The sequence below is a fragment of the Bufo gargarizans genome, chromosome 7, assembly GCF_014858855.1.
Source record: "Bufo gargarizans isolate SCDJY-AF-19 chromosome 7, ASM1485885v1, whole genome shotgun sequence".
Classification (NCBI taxonomy): domain Eukaryota; kingdom Metazoa; phylum Chordata; class Amphibia; order Anura; family Bufonidae; genus Bufo; species Bufo gargarizans.
This window is the reverse complement of record NC_058086.1, coordinates 43,924,406-43,943,279: the sequence shown is the minus strand read 5'-3', so window position 1 is coordinate 43,943,279 and position 18,874 is coordinate 43,924,406. Positions and strand designations below refer to the sequence as shown.

Genomic DNA, 18,874 nt, shown 5'->3' with positions numbered 1-18,874 from the left:
GTTAAATATACTGAAGTGCAGCCTGTATTTAGGTTCACCTCTGAATCAGTTCTGGCCCAGACAAGTCATCTTAATAATCCATTCCTCCCACTGATTAAGATTTTCCCAAAACAAAGAAACCAGAAACAAATATTCATTTATAAGTACATTAAGCTGACTTGACAAACATGGAACCAAAATATGACCTAAAAAAAAAAAAGGAAGGAAAAAAAATGGCAGCACTCTCACAAATGATGGGAAAAATAGGTGGCAGCAAATTTGACCTCCGTTTCTGCACCCACAGAGGAATGAAGAATGGATTGCTGCATAATCAGGCAGATTTGTCGTTTAGAAAACTGGAAAAGTTAGCTGAAACTCTTGCAGGAGCCCAGGATTTCAAAAAACAAAACAGGCTTTGCTCACATCTGCATCAGGAGCCCCCGCTGCAGAATACATCCAGAATCCCATGAAAACAAAGGACACCAGCAGTCGCCACTAGAAGTAGATCTGTCCATTGCCATCAGTCTCTGGTGTGTGATGGATCCAAAACTGCATCGTGGTTAGAATTTATAATGGAAACCACATCACAGATGTGAACAGAGCCTGAGAAATGGCTGAATAGAATTTGTAACACCTTGACAGGAATGGACGACTCAAGGATTTATATTTACTGGAGATCTTAGAGGGACCGACAGACAGATTATGATAGAGAGACAGTAGATAGACGTTAGACAGACAGACAGATTATATTTGATAGACAGTAGGTAGACAGACAATGGATTAGATAGATAGATATGAGAGATAATAGATGGATAGATAGATATAGTAGATAGATAGATGGATATGAAATAGATAGGTAGATAGACAATGGATTAGATAGATATGAGCTATAGATAGATAGATAAGCGAGATAGATAGATAGATAGATAGATAGATAAGCTAGATAGATAGATAGATAGACAGACAGATCTGCTCCAGCTCAGATTTTGCAAATAGCTGACATGATTGATGGGAGCAGATTGTGGTTTGTGATGTGTATTAAGGATATTCCTGATTTCAGCAGAGGTGGGATAGGGCTGGAGGGGAGGATATGAGTAAGAATGACGTGTGGGGAATTCCTTGTTTGGAGGATTGCAGACTGTGTTGACATCTGGCACCTGCGATGCCATTTGGGATGTGGACGGTGACATCACACTCTCTATAAACCAGCAGCATTCTTCTCTATGGCTGAGGGCAGTTTTCCTGGGCTTGCTTCTGGAGATGACGGTAGATTTCACACGCTCTCCAGGAGATTCCATGCAGGAACTGCTCATCAATTCTCCTCATCTAAGCTGCAGCCCAGAGGGAAACACCTATTACTGTCAAAGTGATGGCGCAAGTGAATAATAGCTGCTTTCTGTACTGCAGCACTCCAGCCACAGCTGCAGATCAGATCAATTATTCTTTATTGTGCAGAGGCCTTAATTAAAAAGCAAGCACATATCTGGGGCCTGTTAAAGATGGCAGAGGAATGTGATAACCCACTTTATCACACCGCACAGCGGTCTGTCCTACCACCCCAGCCTCTGCTGACCCCGTGCACATCATCGCCTCAGATAATGATATGGTAGAGCTATTATAAGATAATACACCCTCTGCCTGTACCTCAATTACATAATATCTCATGCATTGTAATTAGAAGTCCTTGAGTCGTCCTCTCCTGTCAAACGGCTATTATGTTAGTTATATCTGATTCTAAGAAAGCTGGGTGGCAACCAAAATGGCTGACAATGCAACTGAACTAGCGCAGCGTTTCCTTGACACATGAATAGCAGATAAGCCTAGTTATGCAGCAATACATTCCCCTGCTACTGCATCAAGGAGCAGATTTGTCACTCAGGACTCTAGAAAAGCTGGGTGACTTCTGTATCAGTGGTGGCCGCATCACCCAGACTCCCTGTAGTAATTCTGCATTTCTAAATGTTTCATCTTCCTGCATTTACAGACAAACAAAATGATGTGGAGATCCCATCCCCGACACAGAAAGACAGAGAGAAGAAGAAGCGGCACCAGCTCATGACCCAGATCAGCGGCGTCAAGAAGTTAATGCACAGCTCCAGCCTGAACAACACTAGCATGTCGCGATTTGGTGTCAAGACGGAGCATGAGGATCTGCTGTCTAAGGTGCGGACCTAGCATATGATGGGATGATGGGAGCCAGGATTTCCCCTCATCCTGCAAATTCTACCTGTATATTGTCAAACATTTCCCTCCTTTATTCACCCATCCATCTGAGGGTCTATTCACACTGTGCAGTGTACGTTGCAGGTATACATCTGGAAGATTTCCCCACATACTTCACTGTAGTAATGGCCTTCATTAAAATACATAATATACCACATTCTTGTGAGATGCCTCTGTATAAAATATTAGACTCTTTTAGCCTCTGACAGGTAAATGGGGGTCTTTGGATGCATACAGCAAATGGACACTGTGTAGTTTTATACATAGCTCCAGCGTGTACCACAGTTTTATACACTGATATAAGGCCCAGTCCACACAAGGGTTCCCTATCTGATATCCAGCGCACACTCTGGGGCCTACCCTATCAATAGGCAGATGTTGGCCCTAGTTAGACGGAAACCAGTGACACCAGTCCTCTAAGACAGGCATGTCCAAACTGCGGCCCTCCAGCTGTTGCAAAACTACAACTCCCAGCATGCCCTAATAGCTGTAAGCTATCCCCCTCCCCCTCCCCCCTCCAAACACATGCATGCTCGGCAGATGAGCATGCATCTGTTCTCAATGGGGCGAGCCGGATGTGCCGCTCTAGACTCCCATGAGAAGAAAAGTTTGATCATGCTGAAATCAACATGCCCGATGTGTCTTTTGATGTCATGATGCCCTGAGTTAATGTGATACATTTTTAATTTATTTTTATTTTTATCAGGAACTGGAAGATCTCAATAAATGGGGACTGAACATCTTCAAGGTAGCAGGGTTCTCCTGCAATAGACCACTGACCTGCATCATGTACGCCATATTCCAGGTGGGTACCCTACAGTCCCAGCGTACATTACTCACGGCTTCACCCAGATTTTTCTTGTTTATGCCCTCAGGTTCTGATTTTGTTTGTACTTTTATTCTTCTTCACAGGAGAGGGATCTACTAAAGACATTCAAGATCCCGACAGATACGCTGATCACCTACACCATGACATTAGAAGATCACTACCATTCCGACGTCGCCTATCACAACAGCCTCCATGCGGCAGATGTTACACAGTCCACCCATGTGCTCCTCTCTACTCCAGCCCTAGATGTAAGTGCTGGTTACAAGACAGGTCATAGGCATATGAGTACAATGACATATACCAGACCTTCTAAACAGCTGCCCCATTCCAATTTGTTTTCTTGCACTGGTGTCACAGCACCCCCTAGTGGGAATAGTCGGTGGGGTGAAATCAGGAATCTATGTAGATTATACACATGCTGCTCTGTTAGATTATCTGAATTCTTGGCAGTAATTTTCTTTGATTTTCTTACAGGCTGTCTTCACTGACTTGGAAATTCTAGCTGCAATATTCGCGGCTGCAATCCATGACGTGGACCACCCTGGCGTTTCCAATCAGTTTCTTATCAATACAAGTACGTTTTTTGTTGTTTATTTACTGCTGCAATGGATTTTTTTTTTTGTCGACTGCGTAATGTATGGATGAGCTTAGATGTCTCAGCCCCCTGCATGAAGCTTAAGTTCATCTGGTCTGGGGTATACAGTAACGTTCTAGAAAAGCTGTGCGACAACCATGTAGGAAATGTAATGGCAGATGAATTAATTTTCCCAGTCACAGATATCATTGAAGGCCCTTACACATGGCCATTCCGAATAACTGCCCGGTGTAAAGTGAGCAGCGATCAGCCGACAAATGAGCAAACGCTTATTCATTGGCTGACTATATCTTTTATGTGCACGCGTTCTGGTCGGCTGCTCAACTCTGTGTAAACAGGGGCTGTCCTGCCTGCAGTATGCCAGGTGAACTATCATAGTAATATTTGCCCCCCTTTCAATTTGAATTGGTTAGTGATAAAGGTGCTTCAAAATACTGATCGACTTCCTATCTCACACTTTCCTGGCTGAATTCAGCCAATGGTGAAGGACTCGAAAAGAAACTGAAGAAACTTCAAGCAATCAGTTCTAACTTTAGGTGTCCACACACATTGTATAAACAGTTGCAGAATCCACCAATTTTGGTAGGACTGGCCAACCATCCTAATGTGTATGGGGGTCTTCCAGCTCTTGGGCAGTGCCCTATTCAAATGTGCGTGTGTATGGTGGGTCAGATGAATGCTCGCTATGGAAGGTGGATATAGTCTTTACCAGTCGACATGAGCTGGATAAAGGAATTTTCTCCTAATTCTCTTCCAGATTCTGAACTTGCACTTATGTACAACGACGAGTCTGTATTGGAGAATCACCACCTTGCGGTCGGCTTCAAACTCTTACAGGAAGAACATTGCGACATCTTTCAGAACCTTTCCAAAAAGCAGAGACAGTCCCTCAGGAAAATGGTGATAGACATGGTAAGAATTAGAAGCCAGTATAACAAACTGGTGGAAAGAGGGGCTGATCTGGTGAGACATTTCCCAACCTCTGCCCTGTGTGTCTCCATAGGTGCTCGCAACAGACATGTCTAAGCACATGAGCCTGCTGGCTGACCTGAAGACAATGGTGGAAACCAAGAAAGTGACCAGCTCTGGCGTTCTCCTCCTTGATAACTACACTGACCGTATACAGGTAATTAGTAACAGAGATTTATTCTCGGAGCCCTCGGGTTCCATCTCTGCCACTGTTAATGCCCGCCACTCTGGCACCACAGAGCTCAGGAAAGCTAGAGAGATCGGAAATTATCCCAGGATTTAATGAATCACACCAGTGGAATTATCAGACAATAGCCCATTCACACCAGTGAGAGTCAGTGCCTGGCAGGCACAGGTATTCTTCCTGAGGTCTCGTGTTTCCAGGATACTGTGATGAAAGATGGAATAGTTCTTATCCAAATGACATAGACATGACTAGACATCAGGAAATAGTTGCTGCTCGTCCAGTAGAGACATTTCCTATGCAGTGCACGAGACTGTAAATTTACAAGCTCACGTATTGTCCTTCTTATTTCAGGTTCTCAGGAATATGGTGCATTGTGCTGATTTAAGCAATCCAACAAAATCTCTGGAACTGTATCGGCAATGGACTGACAGGATAATGGAAGAGTTCTTCCAGCAAGGAGACAAGGAACGAGAGCGAGGCATGGAGATCAGCCCCATGTGTGACAAGCACACAGCTTCTGTGGAGAAATCACAGGTACGGCCCTACACCAGCCTACAGCTTCTACGTATGCATGTGTCATCAAGGCAATCTGAATGTTTTGAGGCAGTCCCATCAGGGGAATTTGTTGGTCCCCACAGGTGCAAAGGAATTCACTGAAGGGGGAACATTTTATTTCACCGTACCCATTCAATGTATGAGCAAATCTGTTGTACACTTTGCAGTACCTCTCCACTCTGGCTTATATAATAGGGTCCCGAATGGTGGAGTTCCTCTATAACATCCATGTGCATACATAAACATGTAATGGTCTTCATGCATAAAAAAGATGTCCATGTTTTGGACATTTTATTTCAGTATTTTCTTATCTTTACAACTATGGACTAAATATAGTGTAAGCAAGATGCAAATATAACTACTCAGGGACAATATCTGTATGGCGTGTGTATGTTCTCCCCTTGTTTGTGTGGGTTTCCTCCAGGTACTCCGGTTTTCTCCCACACTCCAAAAATATACAAATAGGCAAAATGGCTTCCTATGAAATTGTCCATAGTGTGCTAGAGTTGGGTCGAACACCTGTATGGCAGTCGCCTTGGCCACACAACGATCCCTGCACTTTGCCTCTCTAGGAGAAAAGTGCATTAAAAAAGTTTGTCATTGTCAATGTTTCACCCCTAAGGATCAAGGAAGGGGACATATGAGGAGCTGTTTGCAGGGTCCTTTGCTGCCCATGACATTAAGGAAACACTGTGGTCACCAGTGATTATCTGTCCCTAAAAGCTATTTAATGTAAGAAAAATCAGCTCCCTATATTTCAGCTTCCTAGAAGTGTGACAAGGGGCGCAGTGGGGTTGACTAATTTCTGCAATTACTCAGAAACAAGCCAGCCCCTCTAAATTTTAGGTTTTGCTATCCTGATCTCTAACTTCTCCCCTTGTCTCTTCCAGGTTGGGTTCATTGACTACATAGTTCATCCGTTGTGGGAAACGTGGGCAGATCTGGTGCAGCCCGACGCTCAGGATATTTTGGATACTTTGGAGGACAATAGGAACTGGTACCAAAGCATGATACCTCAAAGTCCGTCTCCTATTCTTGACGAGCAGGATAAGGACTGCCCCGGAGTGTCTGAAAAATTCCATTTCGAGCTTACACTCGAGGAAGAAGATTCAGAAGGTCACGATAAAGAGGGGGGCGGTATTAGTTATTACAGCAGCACCAAGACACTCCATATTGTGGACCCGGGGGACTCTCCCGAGGGCGACACGGAAATACTGACAGACGATTCGTCTCCTCTGGACACATAGGTTGTGTCTGGGAGAGAACTCGGAAAGAGGAGAACACAAAGCTGTCTTGTTTTGACAAGCATGTAATCTCGATCTTAGGCCTTGGTTTGGCTAAAAGATCTTTCCTGCTGCTCGTCAGTGGAGTTGTGGTCAAGGATGCTGAAGTGAAAGATAGCTCAGGAAACTAACATGATGGACGTTATTATCATTCGGCATTGTTTCCAAGGTGGAAGAGCGAAAGAAACCAATGCGCGTAAAGGCTTGAAAAATAAACATAAAAAGTCAAACTGTTTGTAGAAAACAAATGACACAAAACTGAGAGAATTTTCTTCTTCTTTTTTTAATATACCGTGCAATTAAAAAACAAAACATGATAGATACTAGAATATATGAATTGGTAGGTCTATGTCGAAAAACTCTGTCCAATTGTCTGAGGACGTGTGTGCCTTTTTTGTAAAACTTCCATTGTCTCTGAAATGCCTATTCATTACACAATATTTAGTGTAAGCGGAACAAAGAATAATGTGTAGATTTCAATTCTCTTTCCTGAAAGAAGCAGTCTTCCTTTTATCGTGGGCAATATATGTGAAGTCTATTGCAGTTATTCTCAGTCGCACAGAGAAAGCGTCTCTGGTCAATGACATTCTGTTTTTTTTCCCCTCCATGCACCTGAAGTCATTTCATATTTGCTCATTCTGTGTTGAGATTTTTTTCTGTCTGGTTCTATCGAATCGACCTATTCTGCACAATATAATAAGAGGTAGCAGGTTTTTTTTTAGGGTTTCAATTCATGTGCATTCACTACAATTGAAGACTATGTATCAGAAGGCAGCGTGTAATGTGATGTGTGTTTGAGACCAAGTTCTGCATGATCCCACTTTTTTATTTCTGACCTTCATTGGCGACACCATCTTTTTATTGCACTGCCTAACACGTACTTTACTGTTTATAACAGTGTATTTATTATCTATTATGTAAATAATGTACCGTTTTGTAAGTTATTAATTTATATGAATTGACATTGCCTGTCATTGGTGGTGTTGATTGTGTAGAAAACTCTAGATGAGAGTTACATTTTTTTCTTGTATTTTATTTTTTAATTAGAGAGCCAGCCTGAACAGTGACCCCCAAAAGACATACCGAACCCATGGTATGCCATGGTAGACCAATTAAAAAAAAAGGGGACATAAAATTATAGAATGATTGATTAGTTAATTCCTTAGTACCAAACCAGATATTAAAAACCTATATTTTTGCCCCCCCCCCCTCAAACTTGTATTCCTCTTAAATTTGTGGTCCTTATGTATTTGTTATTATAATAATTAATTATTTTGATGTGCAGCTTTTTTCTAATAAAAGAAAAGAAAAAAAATGTCACGCATCCTGAGAAAATATATCTCTTGTCTCGGCTTGTGTAATGTTTTAAAGTTTTGGTCTAATAAGTGACTACCCCGTCTGTGGAGTAGGCGCACGGACTTGTGCATGAACAATGGGTCTGTATGTCTGTTGACACTTCATTGTTCCAGGTGTAGATTTTATTTTGACAAATTTCACACAAGGTATGTTAAAGTATTGTATATTGTGCTAAGATGCATTCTTAAGATTTTTTTTATATTAAATGAATAAAAGAGAAGCATGAGAATCGAGCGGCTGCATTGTCATTTCTTTTTACCAGTCTGTTATATTGGAGATTTGCAGGGCTGGGTGAAGGGGAGTTCGGCCTGGGACTCATTCACCAGACCTGTATATAGACTTGTTCATAGGGACAGTGACGAGGCCAGGACACATATACAAGCAGAGGACAACTCTATTTGCTGATGTCCTTTTTTGGTTAACTTCATCCTTGCCAGAAATGCATCTAAAGCGCACATCCTCTTTATCTGTATAGGGCCAAACATACTCCACTACCTTCTGCTCTGGCTTTGTACCATTGCTAGAAACAATGTATAGGCAAAACCTGGATTGGCACCCAGTCTGATATGCAACACACGTTTGTCTCTTATATATTTACCATTGTGCATTGTGTCAATTAGGGGATACGGGTGAAATAATGACAGGGCTGATTCCCCTGTACCCATAGAAAGACACAGTGGTAGGTGAGAGCCCATGCCAAATGTGGCAGTGCAATACAGGAAAAAAAAAAGAAGCATGATTTTATAAACAGTTTTGTGGCAGGTTTTAACAAAAAAGAAAACAAACTATTAAACTGCAGGGGCGGACTGGCCAGATACCTTACAGGGAAATTTCTAGGTACGTCACCCGCCGGCTGGCCAGTGGAAGTTTTTGGGGATGTATTTTGTACTGCTGGCAGTATTTTGCGATGGACTGTGGTATTTGGCTCTGTTGGGGCGGTATAATGTGCCACAATATGCTACTGCTGGCCCTGCCTTTCATCAATTTGGATTCAACAAAAAAAATGGGGCCACTTTAAGTATTTTTTTCAGGCCTACTTTAAGTTCCCTGACAAACCCTGGTACACTGTTTGTCAAAAGTTGAAAAGTGGAGATGTGGCTTACCAAGAGAGGACAGATTTATTAATACTAAAGCCAGAAATTTATGTATATAAAAGACAACATACATAGCGCTGAATTAGGACAGTCTAAAATGCAGCTCATTTAATAACAGGCATACCCAATTTAATATATTTGATACAAATCACTGCAACAATACAGTACTCAATGTTCCCCTTTTAGATCCATGAAGTAAACCGTATAACAATCCTGAACCAACACAACACAGGTCTCTAGGGTGGACCCTCTAATGCTTGTACAAAACAGGCGGCCTATACAGATGTGGCCCTTTTACAGGTGCAGCTGATCGGGCCAATTATTGTATGAATGTTCATTACAAATAATTGGGTCATGTAAATGTGCTGCCATCATGCACTTTCCATCGGCCTGTGTAAAAGGCCTTTAATACAAGCTCTGATTGACTTGTATTTATTATTATTTTTTGTCGATTGGGGCAGGTTATGGTCTGGGATCTGGCCACATCAAAGGTCCCTTACAAGTCAGGTAGCAGCTGGGATATCGCTAGGTGTACATTTGAGCTACCTGTAATAAATGGCTGTAATTAAATCACTGCTCATAGGGCACCGACGGTGGCACGTGTAATTCTTTACATCTGCATGAATTCGGCTGTCCCCTTCACGTATGTGTTCATATCAGTGACAATCTCATCTACTGCCAGGAGCCAGATTTCGGACATCACATAACTGAAAAGCAACCAGCTTCTAAAAATCTCTTAAATGATGCCCAGCCCACACCAGCAGGACCCAGCTATAAGACCACAATAAACTGGGCAAAAATCACTGGGCAACTCTTGGTTAAACAGAAGTCTCTATTCATCTCCATGATGACCGTGTCTTTGTCTAAGTCCCTCCTGTGAGAGAGGTGAGAAGTTTGGATACACTTGCTGCACGTGAGGCTGTCTGACAGGTCTCTCTCTGTTTTCCTCTATGTATGTTGTGGTTTGGCAGGATCTCGTCAACTCTCCTAAGGTGCCGCTCGTTATCAGTGATGAGGCTCTATTTAGATCCGCCTCACACTGCTGTCCATGCTGTTGATAGTTTCTGCTTGGAGTTGCTAGTGCTGGTTTGTATTGGATCTCCTGCTTCTCAATACATCTCTAAGCTAAGTACTTGTTGCCTTTGCTGTTTCTTATTATCTGATGTGTGTTGTTTCTAGGCCTCAGGGAGACGTGTGTTCCTTCATTCTGGAAGGAACAAGCTGTTTCATCCCCTGCTACCTATCTTAGGGCTCGTCAGTTTTAGCAGGGCTTTAGGTATCCGGTGTATGAGTATTTTCACCATCAGGATCCGCTCATACTGGCAGGAGTTAGGGAAAGTCCTAGGGATTACTAGGAGGTCACCATCCATCTTCCTTAGCTTTTGTGGCCTAGATTCTTGTCTATTCGTTGTGGTGTGTATTTGGTGTTTTCCTTTCCCTTTAACCTGTGACAGTCCTAGTCTCACTCTTTTCTCCACATACCTTAATCTTATATTTGATTGTCAACTCTTATGAACAGCACATTTACACCTATTATTCTAGAATGTGCTTGTGGCTCACATTATAACTCCTGCACTAGCAAAATGATAGATTAGAGGGCTCCCACCCTGCTGTTTGTAAATCTGTAGTCAACACTGGTTATTTTTGTGCTTTCTACAGAAATAGTGGCATCTCTCTATACTGCTGTGGCTGCCATTTTTCCAAAAGCAACTACTGGACCCGTAGTTGTATTGGTTGATGCTTTTGCCGTAGCTTCTCACCCTGTACTTTTAACCTCTTGGGGACATAGGGCGCACAGGTACGCCCTGATGTCCCGGTACTTAAGGACACAGGGAGTACCTGTACGTCCTGTGTATTTCCGATCACCGCCCAAACTGGGTGCCTGCTGAAATCAATCAGCAGGCACCCTGGGACAATGCCGAGGGGGGTCCTGTGACCCCCCCTGTATCAGCGATCACTGCGGATTAACCCCTTCTATGCCACTGACCGCAGCATAGAATAGGTTTGTGTTTGAGTGAGCCCATCGAGTCCCTGCGCTGCTGTGGCGGGGACTCGATCTCTCAGAAGGCAGCCCGATGCCGTGCAGAGGCTGCCCAATGCCTTGCATGGCATCGGGACCTGCCTTCTATGGTAGCCTAGGAGATCCAGCCTCAGGCCCATCTCCTAGGCAACCTGTTAGTGTATTACTGTTATACACTAACAGGCAATGCATTACAATTCAGATGTATTGTAATGCATTGCAGAGGGGATCAGACCCCCAAAAGTGAACATCAGAAATAAAGTAAAGAAAAAATAGTTACAAAAAAGTGTATTTAATAAACTTAATAAAGTAAAAAAAGAAAAAAAAAACACGCCCCTTTCCCCTTATTTTATAATAAAAAAACTGAAGAAAAAAAAACAACCCACACATATTAGGTATTGCCGTGTCCGTAATGACCGGCACTATAAATATATCACATGATCCACCCTGTCCGATAAATACCCGGCGCTATAAATACATCACATGATCCACCCTGTCCGATAAATACCATTAAATAATACAAATAAAAACGATGTAAAAAAAAAAAAAATGCCATTTTTGTAACCTTACATCACAAAAAGTGCAAAGGTACATCAAAAAGGTATATGCCCCAAAATAGTACCAATCTAACATCACCTCTTCCAGCAAACAATGAGCCCCTACCTAAGACAATCACCCAAAAAAAAAAACAACTATGGCTCAGAATATGGAGACACTAAAACATCATTTTTTTTTGTTTACAAAATGCTGGTATTGTGTAAAACTTAAGTAAATAAAAATAAGAAAACATATTAGGTATTGCCGCGTCCATAAGAACCTTCTCTACAAAAATATCACATGACCAAACCCCTCAGGTGAATACCGTAAAAAAAATATATATTAAAACGGTGTAAAAAAAAAGCCATTTTTTGTCACCTTACATCACAAAAAGTGCAATAGCAAGCGATCAAAAAGCCACAAAATAGTACCAATCAAACAGTCATCTCATCCCGAAAAAAATTAGCCCCAACACAAGACAGTCGCTCAAAAAACAAATAAAACTACGGCTTTCAGAATGTTGTTATATTTGGTATTGTTGCGTCTGTGAGAACCTGCTCTATAAAAATACCACATAATCTAACCTGTCAGATGAATGTTGTAAATAACAAAAAAAAAAAGAAAATGGTGCCAAAACTGCTATTTCTTGTTGCCTCGCCTCACAAAAAGTGTAATATACACTCACCTAAAGAATTATTAGGAACACCATACTAATACGGTGTTGGACCCCCTTTTGCCTTCAGAACTGCCTTAATTCTACGTGGCATTGATTCAACAAGGTGCTGATTCATTCTTTAGAAATGTTGGCCCATATTGATAGGATAGCATCTTGCAGTTGATGGAGATTTGAGGGATGCACATCCAGGGCACGAAGCTCCCGTTCCACCACATCCCAAAGATGCTCTATTGGGTTGAGATCTGGTGACTGTGAGGCCATTTTAGTACAGTGAACTCATTGTCATGTTCAAGAAACCAATTTGAAATGATTCGAGCTTTGTGACATGGTGCATTATCCTGCTGGAAGTAGCCATCAGATGATGGGTACATGGTGGTCATGAAGGGATGGACATGGTCAGAAACAATGCTCAGGTAGCCCGTGGCATTTAAAACGATGGCCAATTGGCACTAAGGGGCCTAAAGTGTGCCCAGAAAACATCCCACACACCATTACACCACCACCACCAGCCTGCACAGTGGTAACAAGGCATGATGGATACATGTTCTCATTCTGTTTACGCCAAATTCAGACTCTACCATTTGAATGTCTCAACAGAAATCGAGACCCATCAGACCAGGCAACATTTTTCCAGTCTTCAACAGTCTAATTTTGGTGAGCTTGTGCAAATTGTAGCCTCTTTTTCCTATTTGTAGTGGAGATGAGTGGTACCCGGTGGGGTTTTCTGCTGTTGTAGCCCATGTGCCTCAAGGTTGTGCGTGTTGTGGCTTCACAAATGCTTTGCTGCACACCTCGGTTGTAACGAGTGGTTATTTCAGTCAACGTTGCTCTTCTATCAGCTTGAATCAGTCGGTCTATTCTCCTCTGACCTCTAGCATCAACAAGGCATTTTCGCCCACAGGACTGCCGCATACTGGATGTTTTTCCCTTTTCACACCATTCTTTGTAAACCCTAGAAATGGTTGTGCGTGAAAATCCCAGTAACTGAGCAGGTTGTGAAATACTCAGACCATGCCACACTCAAAATTGCTTAAATCCCCTTTCTTTCCCATTCTGACATTCAGTTTCGAGTTCAGGAGATTGTCTTGACCAGGACCACAACCCTACATGCATTGAAGCAACTGCCATGTGATTGGTTGCCTAGATAATCGCATTAATGAGAAATAGAACAGGTGTTCCTAATAATTCTTTAGGTGAGTGTAGAGCAATCAAAAATCATATGTAACCTATAATAGTACCAACAAAACTGCCAGCTTAGCCTGTAGTTTCCAAAATGGGGTCACTTTTTTGGAGTTTCTACTCTAGCGGTGCATCAGGGGGGCTTCAAATGGGACATGGTGTCAAAAAAACTGTCTGCCTTCCAAAAATCGTATGGCATTCCTTTCCTTCTGCTCCCTGCCAAGTGCCCATACAGCAGTTTACGACCACATATGGGGTGTTTCTGTAAACTACAGAATCAGGGCCATAAATATTGAGTTTTGTTTGGCTGTTAACCCTTGCTTTGTAACTGGAAAAAATGGATTAAAATGGAAAATCTGCCCAAAAAAGTTAAATTTTGAAATTGTATCTCTATTTTCCATTAATTCTTGTGGAACACCTAAAGGGTAAACAAAGTTTGTAAAATCAGTTTTGAATACCTTGAGGGGTGTAGTTTGTAAAATGGGGTCATTTTTGGATGGTTTCTATTATGTAAGCCTCACAAAGTGACATCAGACCTAAATTGGTCCTTAAAAAGTGAGTTTTAGAAATTTTCAGAAAAATTTCAAAATTTGCTTCTAAACTTCTAAGCCTTGAAACGTCCCCAAAAAATAAAATGGCATTCACAAAATGATCCAAACATGAAGTAGACATATGGGGAATGTAAAGTAATAACTATTTTTGGAGGTATTGCTATTATAAAAGTAGAGAAATAGAGATTTGGAAATTTGCTAATTTTTTGAAAATTTTGGTACATTTCGATATTTTTTATAAAAGAAAAATATATTTTTTTACTCAATTTTACTACTGTCATGAAGTACAATATGTGACGAGAAAACAATCTCAGAATGGCCTGGATAAGTGAAAGCGTTTTAAAGTTATCACCACATAAAGTGACACTGTCAGATTTGCAAAAAATGGTCCGGTTCTTAAGGGGTTAAATGAGCTGTCAAACCCATCTTTAAAGGGGTTTTTGCGGAAGTTCGATTTTTGATGGCCTTTTCTCTGGATAGGTAATCAATATCTGATTGGTGGAGGTTTGACTCCCGGCACCCCCACCGATTAGCAGATTGTGATGCTCCAGTGAGCTCTATGGCCTCCTCAACATACCAAACACGGCACCGTACATTGTATAGCAGTTGTGCTAGGTATTGCAGCCCAGCCCCATTCACTTAAATGTAAATAGTCCATGTGACTGATGAACGTGACGTCACTGGTCTAGGAAGAGGCTGCAGCAATTATTGGAGCGCCATGGCCTCTTCAAACAGTTGATCGGCCGGTGACAGGAGTCGGACTCCCACCAATCAGATAGTGATGACCAATCCTGGGGATAGGCCATCAATATCGAACTCTCACAAAACACTCTTTAGAAAACAAGTAAATGAATTTGGCGTACCTTACTGCAATGCACTTCAGCTTAAAACCAGTGTATGACACCATGGTGAAGAACATGTCAGTATGGGCTCACATGATTCCCATTCAATTCACTTTTTCTTATTGCTTCTAAATTCATTTAGCTCAACTCTAACTGGTCTAACTGGTAAAAGACGGATAAGAACAAGACCTTCATTCATATCATGATTCCTGGAAACATAAGGGTTTGTATAATTGGCTTAGTTCCGGTATTAAAAAAAAACCTAATAAAACCTGTTCCTCTATGTAAATATAATATAGTGAAAGGATTTAGTTGGTTCCCCATGTAACAGGCGACAGCTTTGTGCTCCACCATGCAGTGCAGGATCTATTCACATGGTGCACTGTCCACATATATCCTGCACTTCTTCTGTGTAACACTGAGAGCCTATGGGTTCCCCTGGTGCAGAGGCCGGTATGTCACTGCTTCCACCGCACTCCTATAGCATTCAGTGTCATGCTGTTCTATGGGCAGGATATCTGCAATCCATTCTAAAATAGCGAGAAGCACCACCTTATGGTGAAAACATTAGAAAAAGAATCCACAAGATAAGTTGTGCGCAGATTTTTTGTCTGTGGCAGATCGTGTGCAGATTTATTTCGTGCACGTAAACGCAGTTTAAATAAAAAAACATTTACACACACAGACATCCAGATCAAATCCTCGCTGGAAAAGTGTAATAGATATTACGTGATTCATGTCACCCTCTGAGTATCTATGCTACACTCATCGACATCAATAACGTATTTGGTAAGAGCGGCAGGAAGATGGATCCACGTTACATCTGGCTGAAACTAGAGGACACATCATATAAACAAGGCGGACACTCAGGAAGGGAGATGTCTACGTGATCCGGGGATTTTTCATGAGCTCATGTGTGTTATGGGTAGTGAGGCAATGTTTACTAGTGAGAAGTGGAATAAACTGGAACCGTTCTGTAGATTGTAGGAAGGTTTACTAATTACAAATTAATAGGAAAAACAAGAGGGATTAGTGTTCGAGGTGGGTAATCTGGAGCCTATGCTGAGCCTAAGTTTGGTTCACTAGAATCATGAGGGGCCCAGGTCTTGCAGACCGAATTTGGACGCTAAAACTGGATACACTACTGCAGTTTAAAGAGTTTGTTTCATCGGATATGCTAGGATACGCTACAATATGCCCGCCCCCATTGTCTGATAGGTGTGGGTCCCACTGCTGGGACCTGCACCTATCTCCTAAACGGAGCCCTGAAAGATGTGGAGGGTGCACTGCACATGCACAGCCGCCCTCCTTTCATTTCTTTTGAGCTATCGAAAAATAGCTGAGCTCTGGCTTGGCTATTTCTGTCGGGCCCATAGAAGTGAATGGGAGCATTGGCCGGTCATGTGCAGAACGCTCCTATTCACGGGAGAGCGCTTGGTGGTTGCTGGACAGGAGTCCTCCAGCCACATTGGCCCACTCCGTTCTCGATATAGGTGCGGTTCCCAGCGGCAGGACACGCAACTGTCAGACAATGGGGGCATATCCAAGCGATATGCCCCATTGTCTTAGATTAGACAACCCCTTTAAGGATAGGTTCACATGGCGTTTCTTTGGAGGAGGTTTCGAGGCAGATTTTCCTGCACATTTTTCAGCCAAATCCAGAAATGATTTTGAAAGGCATCAGAAATATGAAGGAAGGACTAATTCTTTACCTTCTAGCTGTATCCACTGTGGCTTTGGCTGTGTGAACCTACCCTTACTACTTGGATTCAATCAATAGCCTAGAAGTATGCAATTTCATAGTCCCAAAAATTGAGGCCCATAACGCTTTGTGTGCTGCGCTCAAATTTGGTTTCCAGCCCTTAGTTACATAGTTAATACGGTTGAAAAAAGACATAAGTTCAACCAAGGGATAGGAGGGGACACAAATTTTAGGAAAAGGGGAGTGAGACCAAGATTTCTACACATTTTGATAAGCTAAAGATTAAACGAAGCCGAACCCGCGCTTACTATGTACGATGTCTGTGAAGGTCATGGTATATATCTGTAAAGAATAAATCAAGGCAACTGGATGTACAGTAGATTTCTTGAAAACGTTTCACTCGTTCTTCCAACGAGCTTTCTCAATTCTGAGTGATTGTACAAGAATTCTCTGGGAATAAATATGTAACTGAATCAACATCTGGTAATTATACCCAGCATGGGGTCAAAGGTGTTGATTCCATTATCCTAATTGGAGTCAGTAGGTGATAAAGACTTCCCAGAAAAAGGTGTCAAGACAGACATTTATTGTCTGCCACATACAATGCTAACCCCCCCCCCCCCCCCCCCCCCGCCTCTATTCGAGCTTGGCTTCTCCAGAACAGAACTTAGCCCAGACCAAGTGTGTGCCTTACTGGACCTTTGTCTGAATACCACCTACTTCAAGTATAAGGACAAGTTCTACAAGCAAAAACATGGCTGTGCTATGGGATCGCCAGTCTCACCTATTGTAGCAAACCTGTATATGGAGGAAGTAGAAAGGAAAGCCCTGACCACTTTCAAGGTAATTACACCGAGTCATTGGTTCAGATATGTGAAAGACACTTGGGTTAAAATTCATAAACAAGAGTTACAGGCTTTCACCGACCACATCAACTCAGTGGATCATAACATCAATTCCACGTGGTAAGATATGCAGAACAAACTGGCGTTTCTGGACTGTCTTATAACAGTGGAAGAGGGAAGGAAGCTGGGAATAGAGGTCTATCGAAAACCAACACACACAGACCAGTACCTGCTATTTGATTCCCACCATCCTCTAGATCTAGACCACAAACTGGGAGTCATCCAGACTCTACACCACCGGGCAGAGAAAATTCTCACCAGCACACAGGCCAAGGCGAAGGAATTCAAACACCTTAGAGGGGCACTTAAAACTTGTGGGTTTCCAGTTTGGGCCTTTGTCAAAACAGAAGGAAGGAGAAGAAAGAGCACAAGACTACCAGTGAGGACGAGAAGCATGACAGACGCAAGAATATGCTTATCCCATATGTAGCTGGGGTGTCTGAGAAACTCAAAAGGATTTTTAATAAACATCACATCCCTGTCTACTTTAAACCCAGCAACACACTGAGGCAACAACTGGTTCACCCCAAAGACCCAACGCCTAAATACAAGATGGACAACATTGTGTAAGCAGTCCAGTGCATAATAGGGATGCTCAGAACTGTATATCGGCGAAAACAAAACAACAACTTCATCAGCGTATGGCTCAGCAAAGAAGAGCCAAAACCTCTGGTCAAGATTCAGCCCTGTACTTACATCTAAAAGAAACAGGTCACACCTTTGAAGACAGTCAAGTACGTGTTTTGGATAAGGAGATAAGGTGGCCGATTGGTACAAACGAGGTGTGAAAGAGGCCATCTACGTAAAAATGGAGAAGACAAGCTTAAATAGGGGGGGGTACACATCTATTGTCTGCCACATGCAATGCTGTCTTGACACCTTTTTCTGGAAAGTCTTTATCACCCACTGACTCCAATTAGGATAATGGTTTCAACACCTTTGACCCCATGCTGGGTATAATTACCAGATGTTGATTCAGTTACATATTTATTCCCAGAGAATTCTTGTACAATCACTCAGAATTGAGAAAGCTCGCTGGAAGAACGAGTGAAACGTTTTCAAGAAATCTACAGTACGTCCAGTTGCCTTGATTTATTCTTTAGATATTTACTATGTACAAGTCCAATTAACATATAAACAATCAGTACTTGTCGTTGCTGTACCTTGCTATGTCTTGTCCATGCTTTGTACCATGCCTTGTTTCTGTCCTGTATTTGTTCGCCTAGCAGAGCGTAACTGCGTCTGGATAGCCTAGCAGAGCTGATCTGCGTCTGTTCCTGTTCATGTCTGTTCCATGTTCCTGTTATTGTCTGCCTGGCAGTCCTTACTGCTTCTGGTATTCCGTTCATGTCTGCTTCTGTTCTTGTCAGTCCATGTCCGCCTTCGGAAGAG

General features: G+C 42.3%; 1 protein-coding gene across 3 annotated transcripts in view; it reads left to right on the top strand.

The window, feature by feature from the left end:
* The window catches only part of PDE4B (phosphodiesterase 4B), a 272,125-nt gene extending 263,916 nt beyond the window's left edge, over window positions 1-8,209 (top strand). For all 3 annotated transcript variants that reach the window (XM_044301445.1, XM_044301446.1, XM_044301447.1), the window contains 8 exons: window positions 1,964-2,142; window positions 2,909-3,007; window positions 3,115-3,279; window positions 3,506-3,605; window positions 4,384-4,538; window positions 4,630-4,752; window positions 5,134-5,316; window positions 6,228-8,209. In XM_044301445.1, coding sequence (XP_044157380.1) covers window positions 1,964-2,142; window positions 2,909-3,007; window positions 3,115-3,279; window positions 3,506-3,605; window positions 4,384-4,538; window positions 4,630-4,752; window positions 5,134-5,316; window positions 6,228-6,584 — 1,361 coding nt within the window. In that variant the 3' untranslated portion in view covers window positions 6,585-8,209. The remainder of the gene's footprint in view (window positions 1-1,963; window positions 2,143-2,908; window positions 3,008-3,114; window positions 3,280-3,505; window positions 3,606-4,383; window positions 4,539-4,629; window positions 4,753-5,133; window positions 5,317-6,227) is intronic.
* Window positions 8,210-18,874: the final 10,665 nt, after the last annotated feature.